Genomic DNA, 16,495 nt, shown 5'->3' with positions numbered 1-16,495 from the left:
TGATACTAAAAGTGGCAAGATAAGGGACAGGAAGCCCAGGATTGGAACCCAGGGAGCCTGTCTCAGAACCTGCAGGTTGAGGCTGGGCATTCTGGCCTCCTCTGTGGTTCTAAAGAATGAAGGTCCAGAGAGAAAGACTTGCAAGAGAGCAGAGAGGGACTGGTTATCAGCCATCAGGGAAGGAACAGAGATCCAAGAGGGCTTCCCACAAGAAAGCATGAGAAATTACATCTATGGACTACCCAGGCTCCCCTGCCAGCCTGAAAGGTCCACAGAGAGAGGGTCTCAGATGAGGCTCACACCCTACAGTGGCTCCTTTCTTGGCTGTACCCCACCCGAGTTCGGGTCACAATGGGGCTCTTCTGGGGAGGGTGGGGGTGAGTGAAAGAGAGTCCTTGACTCTGGGTGCTAGGCCGTCCTGGGCGCTGCAAGAAACAACATGACTTAGGTAAGACCCAGGCCCCAGCTCGAAGCCCCACCCCACCCATGCTGGTACCCACCTGACCCCTGCACTTCCACCTGCCCTGAGGTCCCAGGCATATCCAGGGCTGCTTCTGCAGCTGGCCTGGCCCTCTCCCTAGGTGCACCAGCCATGATGCAGCAGCTGAGAATGGAGACCGATGCCATTGGGGCCGGCGAGGGGCCACAGCCGGCGGTGCCCTGGTCGACCTGGGTCACACGGCAGGGTTGGGTGCGCTGGTGCATGTACTATGTGCCCCAGAACTGGACCCAGTGGTGGATCACATCAAGCTGGAGGCAACCTCTGCAGCGTGTGCTGTGGAGCCTGGAGGGGATCCTCTACCTGCTGCTGGCGCTGATGCTGTGCCATGCACTCTTCACCACTGGCTCCTACCTCCTGAGCTCCCTTTGGCCTGTTGTGGCCGCTGCGTGGCGACATCTGCTGCCTGCTGTCCTGCTGCTGGTACTCAGTGCCCTCCCAGCCCTGCTCTTCACCGCCTCCTTCCTGCTGCTGCTTTCCACACTGCTGAGCCTCGTGGGCCTCCTCACCTCCATGTCTCATCCAGGCCATGCTCAGGACTTGGACTAATAGAAGGGAAACCCCATCCTGCTGCCTGTGTCTGTTGAGCCCTGGCCTAGGGCCTGAGGCTCAGGGGAGAGGGAGGGCAATGGGACCAGGGCCTTCCTGCTTCAGCAGGCCCCCAACCCCCAGTCGCTAGCAATGGTTGTGACATGGGTGACGCTGATGGAGCTGAAGGCTAAATTGACCTGATCTCTGGGTACCTCCCTCAAGATGATGCTGCAGGTACTTGGTATGGGAGAACAGGGGCTTTGAGGAGATGGGATAGGGCGGAAGGCTTAGCTAGGGGAAGAGCTTGGCTAAGCCATCAAGAACTCCCATGTGGGTGTGGTGACACCACTGGGACCCCTTTAGCAACCAGCAGCATCTTTTTTTTTGCAGCTGTCTTAGCTTCAGATTCATTGAGAACATCTTTCTGGGTTCCCGTGGACTTGTCATTCCTCTTACCAACCCCCTCTTTCCACTTGCCCAAGCTCTAGAAAGGGCCCACTGACAGACACCTAACTGCAAGAGGGCTGGCCACAAGCCCCATGAGACCTCGACTAACTCACCATCCAGATCTTTCTGCCCAGGAAGTCCCCCACGCCCTAGACATCCTAGCTCCTGCTTCGGCCCACATCCTCAAGTCTGGGAAATGGGCCAAACAGGGCAGTGAGGTTCCCAGAGAGTACCAATTCTTTAAGTCTCCTGCGGTCTGTTCTGGAAAAACAAACAAGAAGTGCCATTTCACCCACCTACACAATGTGGCCAATTAATTCTTTTCAGCCTGTGCTAAGTGGGTCCCAACTCCCTTGTGGAGTTGAGTCAGAGGCAATACCTATGTGTGAAGTACTTCGCAAAGACCAGAAAACTGTAAGATATTGTACTGGCTCTAAGAACATTCTCTAGGCTCAAAGGTCTTTCGACCCTGAAGGCCATAGGAAGAGCTGAAAGTTCGCTAGGCCTTTAGAGAAATGCTCTGTCATGGATGTAATTACAATGGTAAACAGAGGATAGATGGTGTGGACAAGATGTAAAAGGTTGTGTGCCATGATATCGCCAAATATGCAGATGTCAAACTCTCCTGATTGTGAAATGCCTAGGTCTGGGCCCTGTGCCAGGAGATGCTTGCACAGCTGTGTCAATGGGAAAAGCATAGCCCGTGGTTTCCAAAATGGACCCAGCAAATTGCTCACAGTACCAGGAGGGCCTTGGAAAGTGGCGTCTCCAATGTCCAGGGCACTGGCTGTTCACATATCTGCTAACCCTCCAAACAAAACGGTGAATGATCAGCTATTAGACACATGATAGGCACCTTTACCCATGGCTAAGACCCAGCCACCTGACTCCTACTCCACTCGACCTCCACCCAATTCCTAACCCCAACTTCAGCTGAGTCCTGACCCCATCGTACATCTAACCCTAAAAGTCCTGCTCCTAAAGCCCTAGACCCAAAGTACCCCTCTCCAGCCACGTAAATACTCAAGCCCTGAGGACCAGACCTTAGAACTCGGGTTCATTTTTGCCAAAACCTATTTGCTATGGAATTTCATAACCCTGCATGCCACTGGTTAGATGCCTTCAGCATCAGTGCCTGAAACCCCAGGCACAGTCCTTTCTTCCCATTTCCTTGTGATTCTCCCTGAAATATGGCCTGATAGTTAAGGGCGAGGCCGGACTTGGAGGTGGTAATAGCCTCATAGTTAGCATAGGTTCTGGTGTATTAGCTGAAGCTGGGTTCGAATCCCAGCATTGTCACTTTCTAGCTCCACAGCCTTGGAAATTGCTAAGTCTTCCTGAACTTCATTTTCCTCATGGGTAAAACACAGGCAAGAACAATTGTCTTAGGGCTCCTGTGGGACTCCTGGCATGTGAATGATGTTTCTGGACTGATTCTTCACTCCCGAAACTATACCTATGTGGTTACTATTCCATTTTAGAGATGAGAAGTCAGATTCAGCTAGTCACTTGCCAGTGGCAAGGCCAGGCTATTTGAGTCCTGTTCCATCGAACAGGCTACTAAAGAAAAAGCAATGGAGACAATACAAACTAACTGAAGACCCCATGCCTGTTCTTAAAGCTCGTGTCAGAGATAAAGCCTGGATGTAAATCCGGGGTCCATGATTAACTTTGCTGTGCATTGCTGGCCAGCAGCATTACTCCGGAGCCTTGAGGCCATTCCAATTAAGGGAGAGAGGAGATTTTGACCCAGATCAGACACACTGGGGGACAAGATGTGGGTAGGAGCAAGAAGGCCTTCTTCCTTTCCCCACATAAATATATACCTTCCACTCTCCTACTCTGCTGTTGTGGGGTAAGGTGGTACAGCCAGACTGGAGAGCGGATGGGCAATATTTATCAAATTAGATCAATACATACCCCATTGACCTAACAACCTAATATGAATTCTCACTTTAGGCCCATAATGGCTTTGCACCTCAAAGTGTGGTCCCAGGACCAGCGGTCTAGGCCTCACCTGGGAGCTGGTTAGAAATGCAGAGTTTCAGGCCTCATCTCAGGCCTGTGGAATCAAAACCTGCATTTTAACAAGATCTTAGGTGATAAACATGCACCCTGCATGAGAAAAGCTGCATAAGAGGGGACATATTTGAGAGTGAAGATTGCACTGTTATTGGGGGTGGCAGGAGGCGAAATGTGGTAGATGAGCACTGTGGAGAGGTCGCAGCTGTTAGGAGGAGTGGGAACTATATGGATTGATCAGAAATCCTAGCATTGAGTGAAAAAAAAAACTGAATGAGAAATCATATAGTTCTTTTTACACAAATTTAAAATGCATGTCAGCAAAACAAGACACTTAGGGAGGAGGCAAGAACACATAGAAACAAAAGATAAACAGAATGGAATGTCCAACCCTAGGGATAGGCAAACGGGAATCGAGTATATACATAAAAGGGAATAAAGTGAGGGACCTTGCAGAGAAGAAAGAAAAATATGAACATAAGTCCTGAAATTCCTTTAAATGTAGACAAAGTAACCCATTTAGAGTTAAAAAGTTTTTAAAATGCAAGCCCAGGGAGATTGAACATGCTGGAATAAAGGCGTTCTAAGCCTTTCAGGTTTGGGCCAAGAAGAGAGAGAGCTGTTCCTTTGGCCTAAGTGACCTGGGCAGCTGACTCGCTTTGTCTATCCTCCCCATTGCCGCGGCAGCATGCTGTGATGGGATGGAGGTGGGGGCAGGGATCTGGTGACTGGTGTGGCCTGGCCAGAAAAATAATCATATAGGGCAGGGAATAAGGAACAGAGTGAGGAGGAGTCGGTGAGGGGCCTTGCATCTAAGAAAGCAGAGAAGGAATCCACAGTAGCATATACAGATCCAGGGAGGCCGCAGGAGCAGGAGCACCTGCTTTCCTCTGCCCCCAAGGCACAGAAAGCAATGAGTAGGATCCACCAGGACGGGAGAGGGCCAAGGGCAGCGTCGAGGGCATTCATAAGGATGGGGCATCACTTGAGACAGAGTTGTTCAGTGGCCAGCCTTGGGGGGTGGGAGTGGAGTGGGGGGACAGGTGTCCATCGAAGAAAAAGGCGTGCTGTCAGACTCTTATGTGCAGAGGAAAGGGGGTGGCCATGTCCCGGCTTGGTGGGGTGAAGGGAGCCGCTCTCCTCATTCAACAGTCTGGCCACAGAGGAGAAGGGGGAGATCGGATCCTGTGGGGAGAAAGAGGAGGCGTGCGTTGCGCGGGAGGTCGCCCCAGGAACAGGTGAGGGGTGCAAGGCGCTGCGCAATCCTGTAGGCTCAGGTGCCAGGCAGAACCGCCAGGGGTACGGCTGGAGGAAGTTGAGGAGAGCGCGTTGACTGTAGGGGCAGAGCGGGACGAGCAAGAGCCTGAAATTGGGAAGGAAATCCCAAGCCTAGCCGGAGATTGAAGGGCTGCGGGCACCCACAGAGCCAAGGTGCTAGCCATCCTGGAAAAAACGACGGCCCCGGAATCGCACCTTGCAGACCCGGCGACCGACGGTGCAAGGCGCGCCCCCTGGCGGAGATTCCAGCTCTGGCAACGAAGAGTCGGGCTTGGCTGAGGTGTAGGACGTGGAGAAAGGGGAAAGAGGTATCGCATAGGCCTGGACTCTGGCACTAGGGGTAAGGGTGGATCCTGGGGCCATAAAATGGGAATTCATGGTCCACTGTCATTACAGTAGCGGCTTCGTTGACTCCTTGCCCCTTACCCCAAATCTCCAGCCTGGGTCCCCTAGCCAGAAACCCAGAGGGCAGAGCTCCTGAGACTCCTGGAGAAGGGAGGGTCCGATCTAGCCGGCTTCACTGTATCTCGGACTCCTGGCCCAGCCCTAGTCCATTATCCCATTTTTCCTCCGGTAAAGAGCTGTCTCCTGAGGTTCTGTTAGGGTCTGGATGCAACCGACTTTGTACAATTTGGTTTTTTTTGTTGTTATTTTTGTTTTCTGTTGAGCAAATGTCTCCATCTATATTTTGAATCTTGCTTCCTTTATACTATCTTTCAAATATTTTCCATCGTAAAAATAAAAGAACTTGATTTAAGATCTATGGCTTCTACCATATTTTCTGGACTGTGTCTTCAATGTCTAATCAAAAAAAACACATATTTTCAAATTGAAATGTGAAACTGCACACATGCAAAATATTTGCAACATATATGAAAGTTGTGACACCCTCTAAACCAAAAGATACCAAATGGAGCTAAAAGCCAGATGTTCTCAGGATAGGGCCTCTTCGCATTCATCTTCTGCCAGTGCAACTGTTTATGGAATTGCTGTTCATAGACACCTCTGGCTTGATTCTGATTTTTTTTTTTTTTTAAACCTGCTTCTGAGGCTGCACAATTAGGAAGTATGTAGATTACTGTAGAGTTTTGGTAGTTAACCTTTATCCAGTTAAGGAAATTCTTTTCCATGCCTAGTTTGCTAACAGTTTTGATCATGAATGGATGTTGAATAATAAAAATTTTTTTTCTGTATCTACTACAAGCACTATTTGGTTATTCTGCTTTATTCTGTTTATATAGTGAATTACATTTTTAAGTGTCTTTTACTATTAAGCCATTCCTGGAAAAACCCATCCTGGTTCCCTTTTAACTGACATATAATTCCCACACAGATTTTACATACAAGTAAAATACTCAAATCTTGAGGGTACAGCTCAATGAATTTTTACATATTTGTGTGTGCATATGCAACTACCACCCAGATCAACTTTTCCATTGTCCCAGAAAGTCCCATCATGCCATTTCCCAATCAATACCTTCCCCAATAGGTAACCACTATTCTGACTTTTATCACCATAGATTAGCCTATTCTTGACATTGTACAGAACAAAATCTTACAAAATGTACTCTAGTGTCTAGCTTCTTTCAATGTTACATCTGTGAGATTTACCCATGTTGTTGCATCTATCAGTAGTTTTTTTCTCCTTTATAGTGTATACTATCCCTTTGTATGGGAAGACAACAATTTGTCCACTCTCTTATTGATAAACATTTGGTTTGTTTCCAAGCTTTAGCTACTATGAATAAAACCTTAATGAACATTCTTGTACAACTCTTTTGGTAGACAGATGCACTAATTTCTCTTGAATTGCTGGATCACAGAGTATGTAAACATTCAGTGTTAGTAAATACTGCCCCATAATTTCCAAAGTGATTGTACCAAGCAGAGATTATACTGCTTTTTTTTAAGCCTATCTACCTAATTCATTGTTTGGAATTTCTGCTCTCTCCTGGTTATCACGTATGATATTTACATTTGTTTCTCATTTTCACTTTTGCTTGGGTCACTTCTGAGAAGAAGAAATACCACCTTTACTCTATCATCTTCAAACTGCACAACCTCTGTCCTTTCTAAAGCCAAGAACGCACGGTTTGTTTAAGATTCAAAGAAAACATGTAATTCACCATATTATTAAACTAAAAAATTTTTAAAACATCTGAACATTTTGATAGATGCAGAAAAGGCAATTTGACAAAATCCGACATTAGTTCCTACTTTAAAAAAAAATCTCTCAGCAAACTAGGAATAGAAGGAAACCCTCAATTTTATAGAGGGCATCTATGAAAAACCTACAGCTAATGTCATACTTAATGGTGAAAAAACTGAATAATTTTCCCCTAAAATCAGGAACAAGTATGTCTGTTCTCACCGATTCTATTCAAAATGGTACTGAACATCCTAACTAGTGCAATAAGACTACAAACATAAATAAAAAACATACAGATTGGAAAGCAAAAAGTAAAACCATCTTTATTCACAGACAACAGAATTGTCTGTAGGGAATCCAACAGAATCTATAAAAAACTACTAGAACTAATAAATGAACTTAGCAAAGTAACTAATGTGTGTACTTGGTCATGGTTATGATACAAGGTCAATATACAAAAATCAATTGTATTTCTCTGTACTAGCAATGAATGATCAGAAAAAGAAATTTAAAAACAATACAATTTATAATAAAAATATGAGTACTTATGGGTAAATCTGACAAAAGATATGAAAGATCTGTATGCTGAAAACCACAAAATATTGCTGAGGGAAATTAAAGAAGACCTAAACAAATAGAGAGATATATCTTGCTCATGGGTTGGATTACTCAGTGTTGTTAAGATGTCAATTTTCCCCATCAATACAATCACAATCAAAATCCCAGAATTTTTGTAGAAATTAACAAGCTGATTTTAAAGGTCTTATGGACATGAAAAGGGCTTAGAATAGCCCAAATAACTGAAGAATAAAGAAGAATAAAGTTGGAAGACTAACATTACCTGATTTCAAGACTTATCATAAAGCTATAGTAATCAAGGAAGTATGGTACTGGCATAAAAAATAGACAAATAGATCAATGGAACACAGTAGAGGGTCCAGAAATAGATCAATACATATATGCACAATGGATTTTCAACAAAGGTACAAAGGCAGTTGAGTGGAGAAAGGATAATCTTCAATTAATAGTGCTGGAATCACTGGATATTCACACACAAAAAAAGAATTTCAATTCATATCTTACACCATATATAAAAATTAATTCAAAATGGATCATAGACCTAAGTATAAAACCTGAAAACTATGAACCTTCTAGAATAAAACATAGAGAAAAACAGTTGTGACCTTGAGTTAAGCAGAGATTTCTTAAGACATGATACCAAAAGCATAATCCATAAAATTGTGTAACAAACTGCCCTTGATCAAATTAAATTTTTCTATTCTTCAAAAGACACTGTTAAGAAAAAGACAAGCCACAGACAGAAAGTACTTGCAAACCACACGTCTGATAAGAGACTTGGATCCACAATATGAAACTCGTGAAGTCCAATAAGTTTTAAAAAGGAATGAGGGGATAAGAGAAACAATTTGAACAGAAAACTTTACCAAAGAAGATTGCACATAGGCACAGGAAAAGATGTTCAACATCATTTGTCATTATGGAAATGTAAATTAAAACTATATTACACACCTATTAGAATGGCTAATATTAAGAAGACAAAAAAAAAAAAATACTGACCAACACCAAGTGTGGACAAGGAACTGCAACACTCATACACTGCTGGTGGGAATTTAAAATGAGACAACCACTCTGGAAAATCATCTGGCAGTTTCTTAAAAAGTTAAACATACATCTACCATGTGATCCAGCCACTTCATTCCTAGGTATTTACCCAAGAGAAGTAAAAATACATGTCCATGCAAAGATTTGTACATAATTTCTCATAGAAGCTTTATTTATATAGTCAAAAACTGAAAACAAGTTAACTGTCCATCAACAGATGAATGGATAAATAAATGTTAGTATAGCCATGAAATAGACTACTACTCAGGTACAAAAAGGAATGAACTACTGATCCACACAATGCTATGGATGAATTTCCATATTGCTCCATTAATCCCATTACTTAGACTGAGTGAAAGAAGCCAAGTGATTCAATAAAAAAGTTCTAGGAAATGCATATTGATCTACAATAACAGAAAGCAGATTGGTATCAAGAGTTGTTTGGGGATGGGAGTGGGGAAATGTGAGGTTGTGGGGAGGGGAGCCAGGGAGGATTATAAAGAGGCAGAAGGATAGATTTTATTTTGTGATGATGGCTTTGCAGATGTATACATGTCAAAATTTATCAGATTATACATTTAAAATATGTGCAATGAATTCTCAGTTATACCTCAACGAAGCATGTTTTATGTCAGTATGTACTATATTTCCTTACAATCAGAAAGTTTCTCTTTCACCAACATACATAGTAGATGTACTTAAACACTAAGTACTTAAACTCAACACACAATCTATGCAAGGAACTGAATAAAGGCAAGTTACCTGCTTTTGTTAGGAAATTTCCAGTTTGGTTGAAATGGTTTGAAAAAAATTCCACTAATTTTCTTTAAAAACTTCCCTCCCCTACTCCCACCAAATAAAGGCTGGTGTCATATCTGAAGTGCTCATGCATCTTTCACTCCTTTCAGGAATACCTTGGTATAGCAAAGGAAAGGACACTGGAGCCATTCTTTAAAAACCAAGATTCTGTGAATGAGAGAGACTATGTAAGATTGTCTTATTAAATGATTTGTCAATGGTTAAATATTAATAGTTTTTGAGACAATGAAGTTTGAGTCTGTCACGCTTAACTAGTAGACAGTGTGCCTACATACTGGAGAAACATAAGATTTTCATCATTTCTACAACTCAAAACAAAGGCCAGGAAACAATTTAAAAGCATGTAATGACTTGTATGTGGCTACTGTTAAAAATTTCCCAGTCACGGCTGAATACAACCTACTACAGAGGCGTCAAATGTCTTGTACTGTATGGTTATTTGACAACAAACCAAAAATAATTTATCATCATTCAATAGATTTCAAATCTACGTTTGGATGCTAAAGAAAAGGTTGTGAAACCTCACTGTGGGCAATGGGAGCCACACAGCAAGATGGGGTAGAAATTGGAAATACAGAGGTAGAATGATGGGGATTTAGAGCATATGCAGTCTCAAGGTACTTAGAGTGAGAGTCCCAGAATTGGGATGGGGTTTGAAGGGAGTGAAAAGCCTGGGAAAGGCTCAATAGGGAAGGTGATAGAATTATCAGAGAACAGATGGCAAGCAACAGAGGGGCCCCATGAGGCTGGGTAACTCATATTACTTTTTTCGGTAAATCAGTCCAGGTGAAGTTTTCTCCAGCAACACTGAAAGCCCCAGAATCAGAGGTATAAAATATCCTGACAAAAAATAGGGTTTGGAAGAAAGGCAGAAAGAAAACAAGGGATTGGGCAAACTAGATGCAGCTGATGAAGTCTGCTCCAAGGATAGATTTTTGTTAACAAAAAGAAAAAAATAATAATTTTTGCAAAAAATTACCTAAAATCTTATCTTCCTAACACAAAGCTTTCTTTCATTTTTGTACATTCCCTTCCACTTTTTGTCTGTACCAGAAGAAAACCATGCTTGTTTTAGGTGCTGTGTTGGTGCCTGATTCTCAACTGTCCTGTTGAGATGGCTCTCTAAATTAGGGCCTTATTATTAACTGTACCAGTTTCCCCAGTACCAGTGTGTGCTGATTTAGCAGCTTCATTTCCACTTAGACTGCCAATAAGGATCAACAGTTTTCTCATCTATTTCTATTTGTTTGTGAGATTTTATATCTTTTGCCAAGGTGAAATTTCAATAACGAGTATGGGAAGTTAATGCAAGATCTCTACATCCCTCTTCCATCCAATTCTATTTGATGATTATTAGTGGGTTTCTGTGTTTCCTAATTTTCATGCCCCACATCATTTATCAGTCTGCTATGCTCCACCCCATGCCACCATTTAGCTCACATGTTGCCCTTGATACTTAGTAGTCGCAAACCTAGGATCAAGACCACTTATCAAAGCCGAGACCATACACTTTTAACTTCTTTATGGAGTCTGGCACAGTCCCCTACCCACTTTGGAATCCTCCCTCCACTCCTCCTCTTCTGTACCCGCTTACCACGAAAGAAGTTAGCCTGTGTTCACTTTGCTCCCATTGCATATTTTATCTATTAAACAATGGGTTTCTATTTGGTCCCCCACTTGGGTTTGGGAGCTTCTTGTTTAGTTACAATCACTTATTGAATGTTCGCCATAAGCCAAAAACCATGCAAAATAAGGTATGTGTCTTTCTATCTCCAGAAGATGAATGTTGAATGTACACATGAACACATGAGACTAGCATAGGTGAGAACTAGCCAGATCTAAAATTCTATAAAAAATGTTCACAATTTCAACTCAGCCCTTGACTTGATATTTCTCAATTCCAAAGAGCCACTAACGACAGCAAACCCCTCCAAGATCTTTGTTAAGCACACATGTTCTGGTGAGGGTGGAAATGAGTGTGTTGGACAGCAGGAAGGACGCATTCAGTGATTTCTAAACAGCATGAGGTGAAAGGCCCAAAGGAAAGAGCCAAGAGGCAGCCTCCCCAACTCTTAAGATCATGGTTTGGAAAACCCACTCCCTCACACAGGAAGATGCCACTCTGTTCTTCCATGCCTTTATTGGTGACAGCAATGGACAAGAACAATACCAGGCATAGCAGACACCCTGGCCCAGCACCTGGGGTGGCAAGCAGGCCCTGCAGGGCCATTGGCACATCCAGCCCCAGCCTAAGATCCAGTCTACCCAGGCCATGTCCCCGAATGAGCAGGAGGCCGTCTGTCCAGTTTGTATGTGTGGATCAATCTGTCTGAGTGTCTGGGCCGCTGCCTGCAGGGTTCCCCCATCCTTGGCACATGGTAGGGGCTGCTGGGAACACAGCGTGGCATCCCCCGGTGGACCACTGGGCCCCGGTGCTGCCCATAGGGGATAGGGCCAGAAACTGGAGGTGGCAGGAGGCCAGGCACAAAGTTCACTCCAGGGCCACATCCTACAAAAGAACCAGTCATTTATGAGAGTGGGCTTTTGGCCAAGGTGAGCCCAGCTCTGCCTCTAGGCTGCTCTGGTCCTCCAAAGTGAGCTTCTCTGGGCTTCAGTTTCCCTATCTGCAAAATAGCAATATCACTTCCCTACTTCCAAACCAGGAAACTGTGACAACCACTAAGCTGATTAATGAGTCTATAGATGCTGTTCCAGACTCAGCTGTAACTGAACCCAATCCTGCAGGGACACAAGGGTGATCCAACTCCTCTTAGCCTGCCTGGGCACAGGAGACGAGGCTGGGCAAGGCTGAGGGAGGTGTAAAGGGAGGCTGGGAAAGTGTGACAGGATGCTGCAGAGGCACCTACCTAAGTGGGGTGGCATTGAGAAGTCTTCCGTTGGGTTATAACTGAAGAATTCATGGGGTGGGAAGGGCTGGCCTGGGAAAAAGGGGGCATCCTGGGGCAGGGGTGGGAACAGGGGAGGTGGGGAGGGCTGAGGAAGTGGGTAAGGAAAAGGAATGGGAGGGGGTAAAGGAGAGGGCGGGGGTGGGGGCAAGGCCAGCTGCTCCCCGAAGTCTGGGGGCTGCCCCTGGCTCCCCTGGAACAGATGATTCGGCTCTGGCCAGTCCTCAATCCACGGGTCTAGGAATGGGATGGTTGTTTTAGGTAGGCCGGGGAGGCCAGGCAGTCCTGACCTCTGGCCCTCCACACTTCTAAACCTCTACTCCCTCCTCCAGGAGGGAGCACCCTTTGCTTTCCACGTTTCCTCATTCCCTCTCATTTCAGGCTGAGCCCAAGAAGTGTTCCTCCTTCCTTGCCTTTCTCAAAAGTCAGTGGCTCTGCCTTCATTCTGGTCAGGCTCCCCTCCAGAGTCCTCTCTGTCTGCCGAGCCTCTGTATCTTTAGCTTCTTCCTCTCCCAGCAACTCCCCACAGACCGATAAATAAGCTTAATAAGTCTCTCAGAAACACTCCCTTCACCCAGTAATCCCCTGCTCCTTTCAAACTTTCACAAAGAGTATTGTGTCTGATTTCCACTCCCTCATCAACTGCTCGCTGACTCTTTTATTTATTTATTTTTCACAGACTCTTTTAACCTTACTCCAATCCTTCAACATTTTCCCCACTAAATATAATCACTTCCTCGCAAATTTAACAAACTTCTTTCTTCCCGACAAATCACATGACATGGCCAATGGCCTCCAACCTCCCTGAAAGTACCTCTATCTTCGACTCCTTTTGTTTCCTCCATCAGCCCCTCTTCCCTGTCGACTCCAAAATGTGGCCATTGTTCTGTTCTCTCCTTCACAGTTCACACTCATACCCTTTGCTTCCATCTCTCTGTGGACACCACGGACTCTCAGATCTACTCCACATTTCCACAATACCTCAAATAAATTTGCCCTGACCAAACTTACCAACTCACTCTCCACCCAGCTTCCTTTTGACGTCCCTATTTCTGTAGCTTCAAATTGGATTCAGAAGGCCTGAGCCTCTACAAACTAGTCTTACAAACTCTATGGCATCCCTTCCTTTCTGGGGCTCAGTTCTCTCAACTAAAAAACAAGGAAATTGGACCATTATATAATCAAAGTCCTAATTTACCTCCCTAAAGCTTCGACTCCTGGCTACCAAGTCCCAGAAGTCTGCCTCTATGACCCTCCTGGCCTATCTGTGCCCCCAACCCCTTCAGTGCTGCAATGAACAGCCTTCTTTCTAACATGACTCATGCCTCCAATTCAATGAGCACTATCCTGTAGTACTGTGTACACAGCAATTGTGCTAGATACTGGGGCCAAAGAGATAAGTCGTCAACAAGTGAGGCAGGAACCCTGACATCTGAGGACATGATGCAGGAGAGAAGCGGACTTGGAAACCATCTGCCACGATGTCCCCTTTGTGAGCAGGCAGGAACTGAGAGGCTGACGACACCAGCCGAGGGGCTTCTTTGCTTCTGCCACACTGCCTGGATTGCCTTTCTTCTGTTTATCTTTCCGCCCCCAACTTCTGTACTTAGTTAAAAGTATCCCCATTTCTTTCCTGTTCATTTGTAGGGTAGGGATCTTTTGACATGCTGTCTTATGTGCTCAGTGCTTGTATAAATTCATTTGTATACACAGATATGACTATATAACTAACCATACAGAACCATAACTTGAACTGCAGTGTTGCTCCTGTGATCCCACCCCAGGGGATGAAGGAGCACTCGGGGGCCACAGCAGTCCTTCAAGGGGCCTCTACTTCCCTGGAGTACCTCTGTCTTGTTCCACTTGTGAGACCTATGCTCTGAGGGCCTGATCTGCATCACTACCCTCCCCACTTGTGGTAGGGCTCACCAGGGGGGTAGTTACGCTTAGGCAGTTCCACACCCCAGGCGTCAGCCACATGGGTCAGAAGCAAGTGTGAGATGTGGCGATGGGCATGCTGGTCCCAGTGGATACCATCCCAGTGACGGTGTCGTACTGCATGCCGGAAATGAAAATGAAGGTCCAGGACATCGAAGTAGTGGTCCCCAGCCAAAGTAGCACTGTAGAAGTTCCCTTCAACCACATCCCGCCGCAGAGAGGCTGCCAGGGGCTGGAGCTAAGTGAGAAAGTGCAGCATCTAAGAGCCACAGTATAAAGCAGGGTTAGGAGGAAGGGTTCCCTACCAGCCAGCTGCCCCTCCCCCATCATGAAGAACCCTGGTCACTTGCCTCAGGCAGAAGAAAACCCCCAGTGACGCGCTCCCCCAGGGGCATCGCCATGTTCCACACCAGCAGGCAGGAGTCTGGCAACACCTGGTCCATGCGCATGAACACCCGCTCCAGGTTTTCTCGGTAGCTCTCCATTGAGCAGCGGCCATACCTTTTGGGCAGCAGACAGGGTGGACAAGAGCACAGGGGTGGATGGCCTCTGAGCCATACCTCCACCCCCAACCAGTATTTCTCTCTGCCCCAGCCCCAACCTGGAGAGATCCCAGAGGCAGGAGTTGATGATCACCAGGTCCGGGGCGGGCCCATATGTCAGCTCCTCCAGGATGCCCTCGAGGTACTCAGAATAAACGCGGGTGAGGAAGTAGAAGCGCACAAGATGGTGGCCAGAACCCGAGCAGAACTGGCGGACCTCTCGGTATTGCGTCCCGTTGTGCAGCTCGCCCAGCTGACCCCCAGCCACAAGCTGGTCCTGTTCAAAGCTCAGCTCCCCCTGCAGACCCACCCCCACCCAGATGGTCAGACCCATGCCAGGGAGGAGAACCCTGCCAGGCCAGGGTCTGTGCCCACCCACCATTGCCTAGCATGGCTGCCAAGCTTCCCTCACCTTAGCCTTTAGCTGGGCAGCTGTGAGCAGTGAGTCTTTCTGGAGAAGGAGCACCAGGTCCTTGTACACAGCCCGCTGGACTACAGGGAGACAGAGATCAGGAGGCTGAGGTAAGCCTTATTCCATCCAAGCTCCTCCCAAGTCCAGGTCCCCCATCTTCCCAGGGCTAGGGTTGCCCAACACCATCTATGTGCAGTGTTGACTTTGAGGCAGGTGAAAAGGTGAGGTTAAAACATCCTGGCACTGCCTCTGATGCTTCTAGTTGTGCACCATCCCCCATTTAGTATACAGTGACCCAAGATCACCCGGCAGAAATAAGTCGGCCAAGTTACCTGGGAGACAGACAACAAAACTAACTGCTTCCATGAGGGAAATTATGAGGGGCTGTCAGGGAGAAAAAAAACACTGACCAAGGATAGGGCGAAAAGCTTGACAGGCTATATCTGTCAAGACAGCTCTGGAAGGTGCATGGGTACATAAAATGAGAAAAATCTACTGGACAGGAACAGAGTAGGGGTCAGAAGAGGTCTGAGATGGAGACAAAGGGTTCAGACTTAGAAAACAGGTTGCAGGTGCGAGACCGGGAAGTGTGATCCTAGAAGAGCACTCACTCGAGTCCCCCAAGATGACAACGAACTTGTTGTGTAGCAACTGCTGAACTTCTGAGGCCTGGAAGTGGACCATGGTGCTTCGCAGCGAGCGGCGCTGCTCCTCGTTCTCCAGACAGAAGACCATGTCGCCGCTGACAACGACAGGCTGCAGGGAGAGGCCACTAAGCCGCGCGAGGGTGGGGACTCAGGGCAGGTCAGCCCCAGGGCCCGTCCCGGAATACATAAGACCTATGCCGACCCCTCCAGGAACCAAGAGGCAGAGTGGACCCCATAGTGGCGCTGGCCTCGGTCACACCAGAGGCGGGGTGTGGGAGACGCACAGGCCTCTGTGGCACCTAAGCGCATCCCGCCACGTGCCCGCCACCGCCTCGCGCATGCGCGCGCGCCCGCTCGCATCAATTACCGAGTCGCGGGGTTTCGCACGGTTCACCTGCGAACAGGGCAGGCCCATGCACCGTAAGCCTCGTCCTCAGCGGGCTCTGGACCAAGCCTCATGTTTCCGCGCCCCAGGAAGCTGGTTGGTGCCGCACAGACCCCGCCCCGCTGAGCCCGTGCGACCAGGTTAGCCGTCGGTGCGCAGCCCGGCGCCCAGCGCTCTCCATGCGTGCGTCGCAGTGGCCCCGAGGGCGCCTTGGGCCTCGGTGCCCCGGGCGGCGACGCTCACAGCTCCCACTTCCGGTCACCCATGTCCCGCCCTGCGCTACCCCCCAATGCCCGA

General features: G+C 46.9%; 2 protein-coding genes across 6 annotated transcripts in view; one reads left to right on the top strand and one right to left on the bottom strand.

Annotated features, from left to right (window-relative positions):
• Positions 1-420: 420 nt before the first annotated feature.
• On the top strand, positions 421-1,048 carry TMEM239 (transmembrane protein 239). The gene is made up of 2 exons (XM_006921660.2): positions 421-452; positions 520-1,048. The coding sequence occupies exon 2, from the start codon at positions 593-595 to the stop codon at positions 1,046-1,048; it is 456 nt and encodes a 151-aa protein (XP_006921722.1). The 5' UTR covers positions 421-452; positions 520-592.
• An 8,105-nt stretch (positions 1,049-9,153) lies between these two features.
• PCED1A (PC-esterase domain containing 1A) overlaps positions 9,154-16,495 on the bottom strand; it is a 9,053-nt gene continuing 1,711 nt past the window's right edge. The window contains exons 1-8 of one of the 5 annotated variants that reach the window (XM_006921657.3): positions 16,181-16,489; positions 15,778-15,938; positions 15,167-15,246; positions 14,814-15,052; positions 14,563-14,713; positions 14,204-14,450; positions 12,236-12,511; positions 9,154-11,877 (exon numbers count right to left, since the gene is read on the bottom strand). In XM_006921657.3, the coding sequence (XP_006921719.1) occupies positions 11,630-11,877; positions 12,236-12,511; positions 14,204-14,450; positions 14,563-14,713; positions 14,814-15,052; positions 15,167-15,246; positions 15,778-15,901 (1,365 nt within the window). In that variant the 5' untranslated portion in view covers positions 15,902-15,938; positions 16,181-16,489 and the 3' untranslated portion in view covers positions 9,154-11,629. Of the gene's footprint in view, positions 11,878-12,235; positions 12,512-14,203; positions 14,451-14,562; positions 14,714-14,813; positions 15,053-15,166; positions 15,247-15,777; positions 15,939-16,180; positions 16,490-16,495 lie in introns of those variants that run through there. The other 4 variants (XM_006921655.3, XM_015597066.2, XM_006921656.3 and 1 more) reach the window with 4 other exon arrangements.

This window comes from Pteropus alecto, unplaced genomic scaffold, assembly GCF_000325575.1.
Source record: "Pteropus alecto unplaced genomic scaffold, ASM32557v1 scaffold45, whole genome shotgun sequence".
Taxonomy (NCBI): domain Eukaryota; kingdom Metazoa; phylum Chordata; class Mammalia; order Chiroptera; family Pteropodidae; genus Pteropus; species Pteropus alecto.
Note: the sequence above shows the minus strand (reverse complement) of the source record. Positions and strands in the feature narration are given on the sequence as shown.

Excerpts from the sequence above, each read along its gene's own strand:
- TMEM239 (XM_006921660.2), top strand. The coding sequence starts at position 593 with ATGATGCAGCAGCTGAGAATGGAGACCGATGCCATTGGGGCCGGCGAG.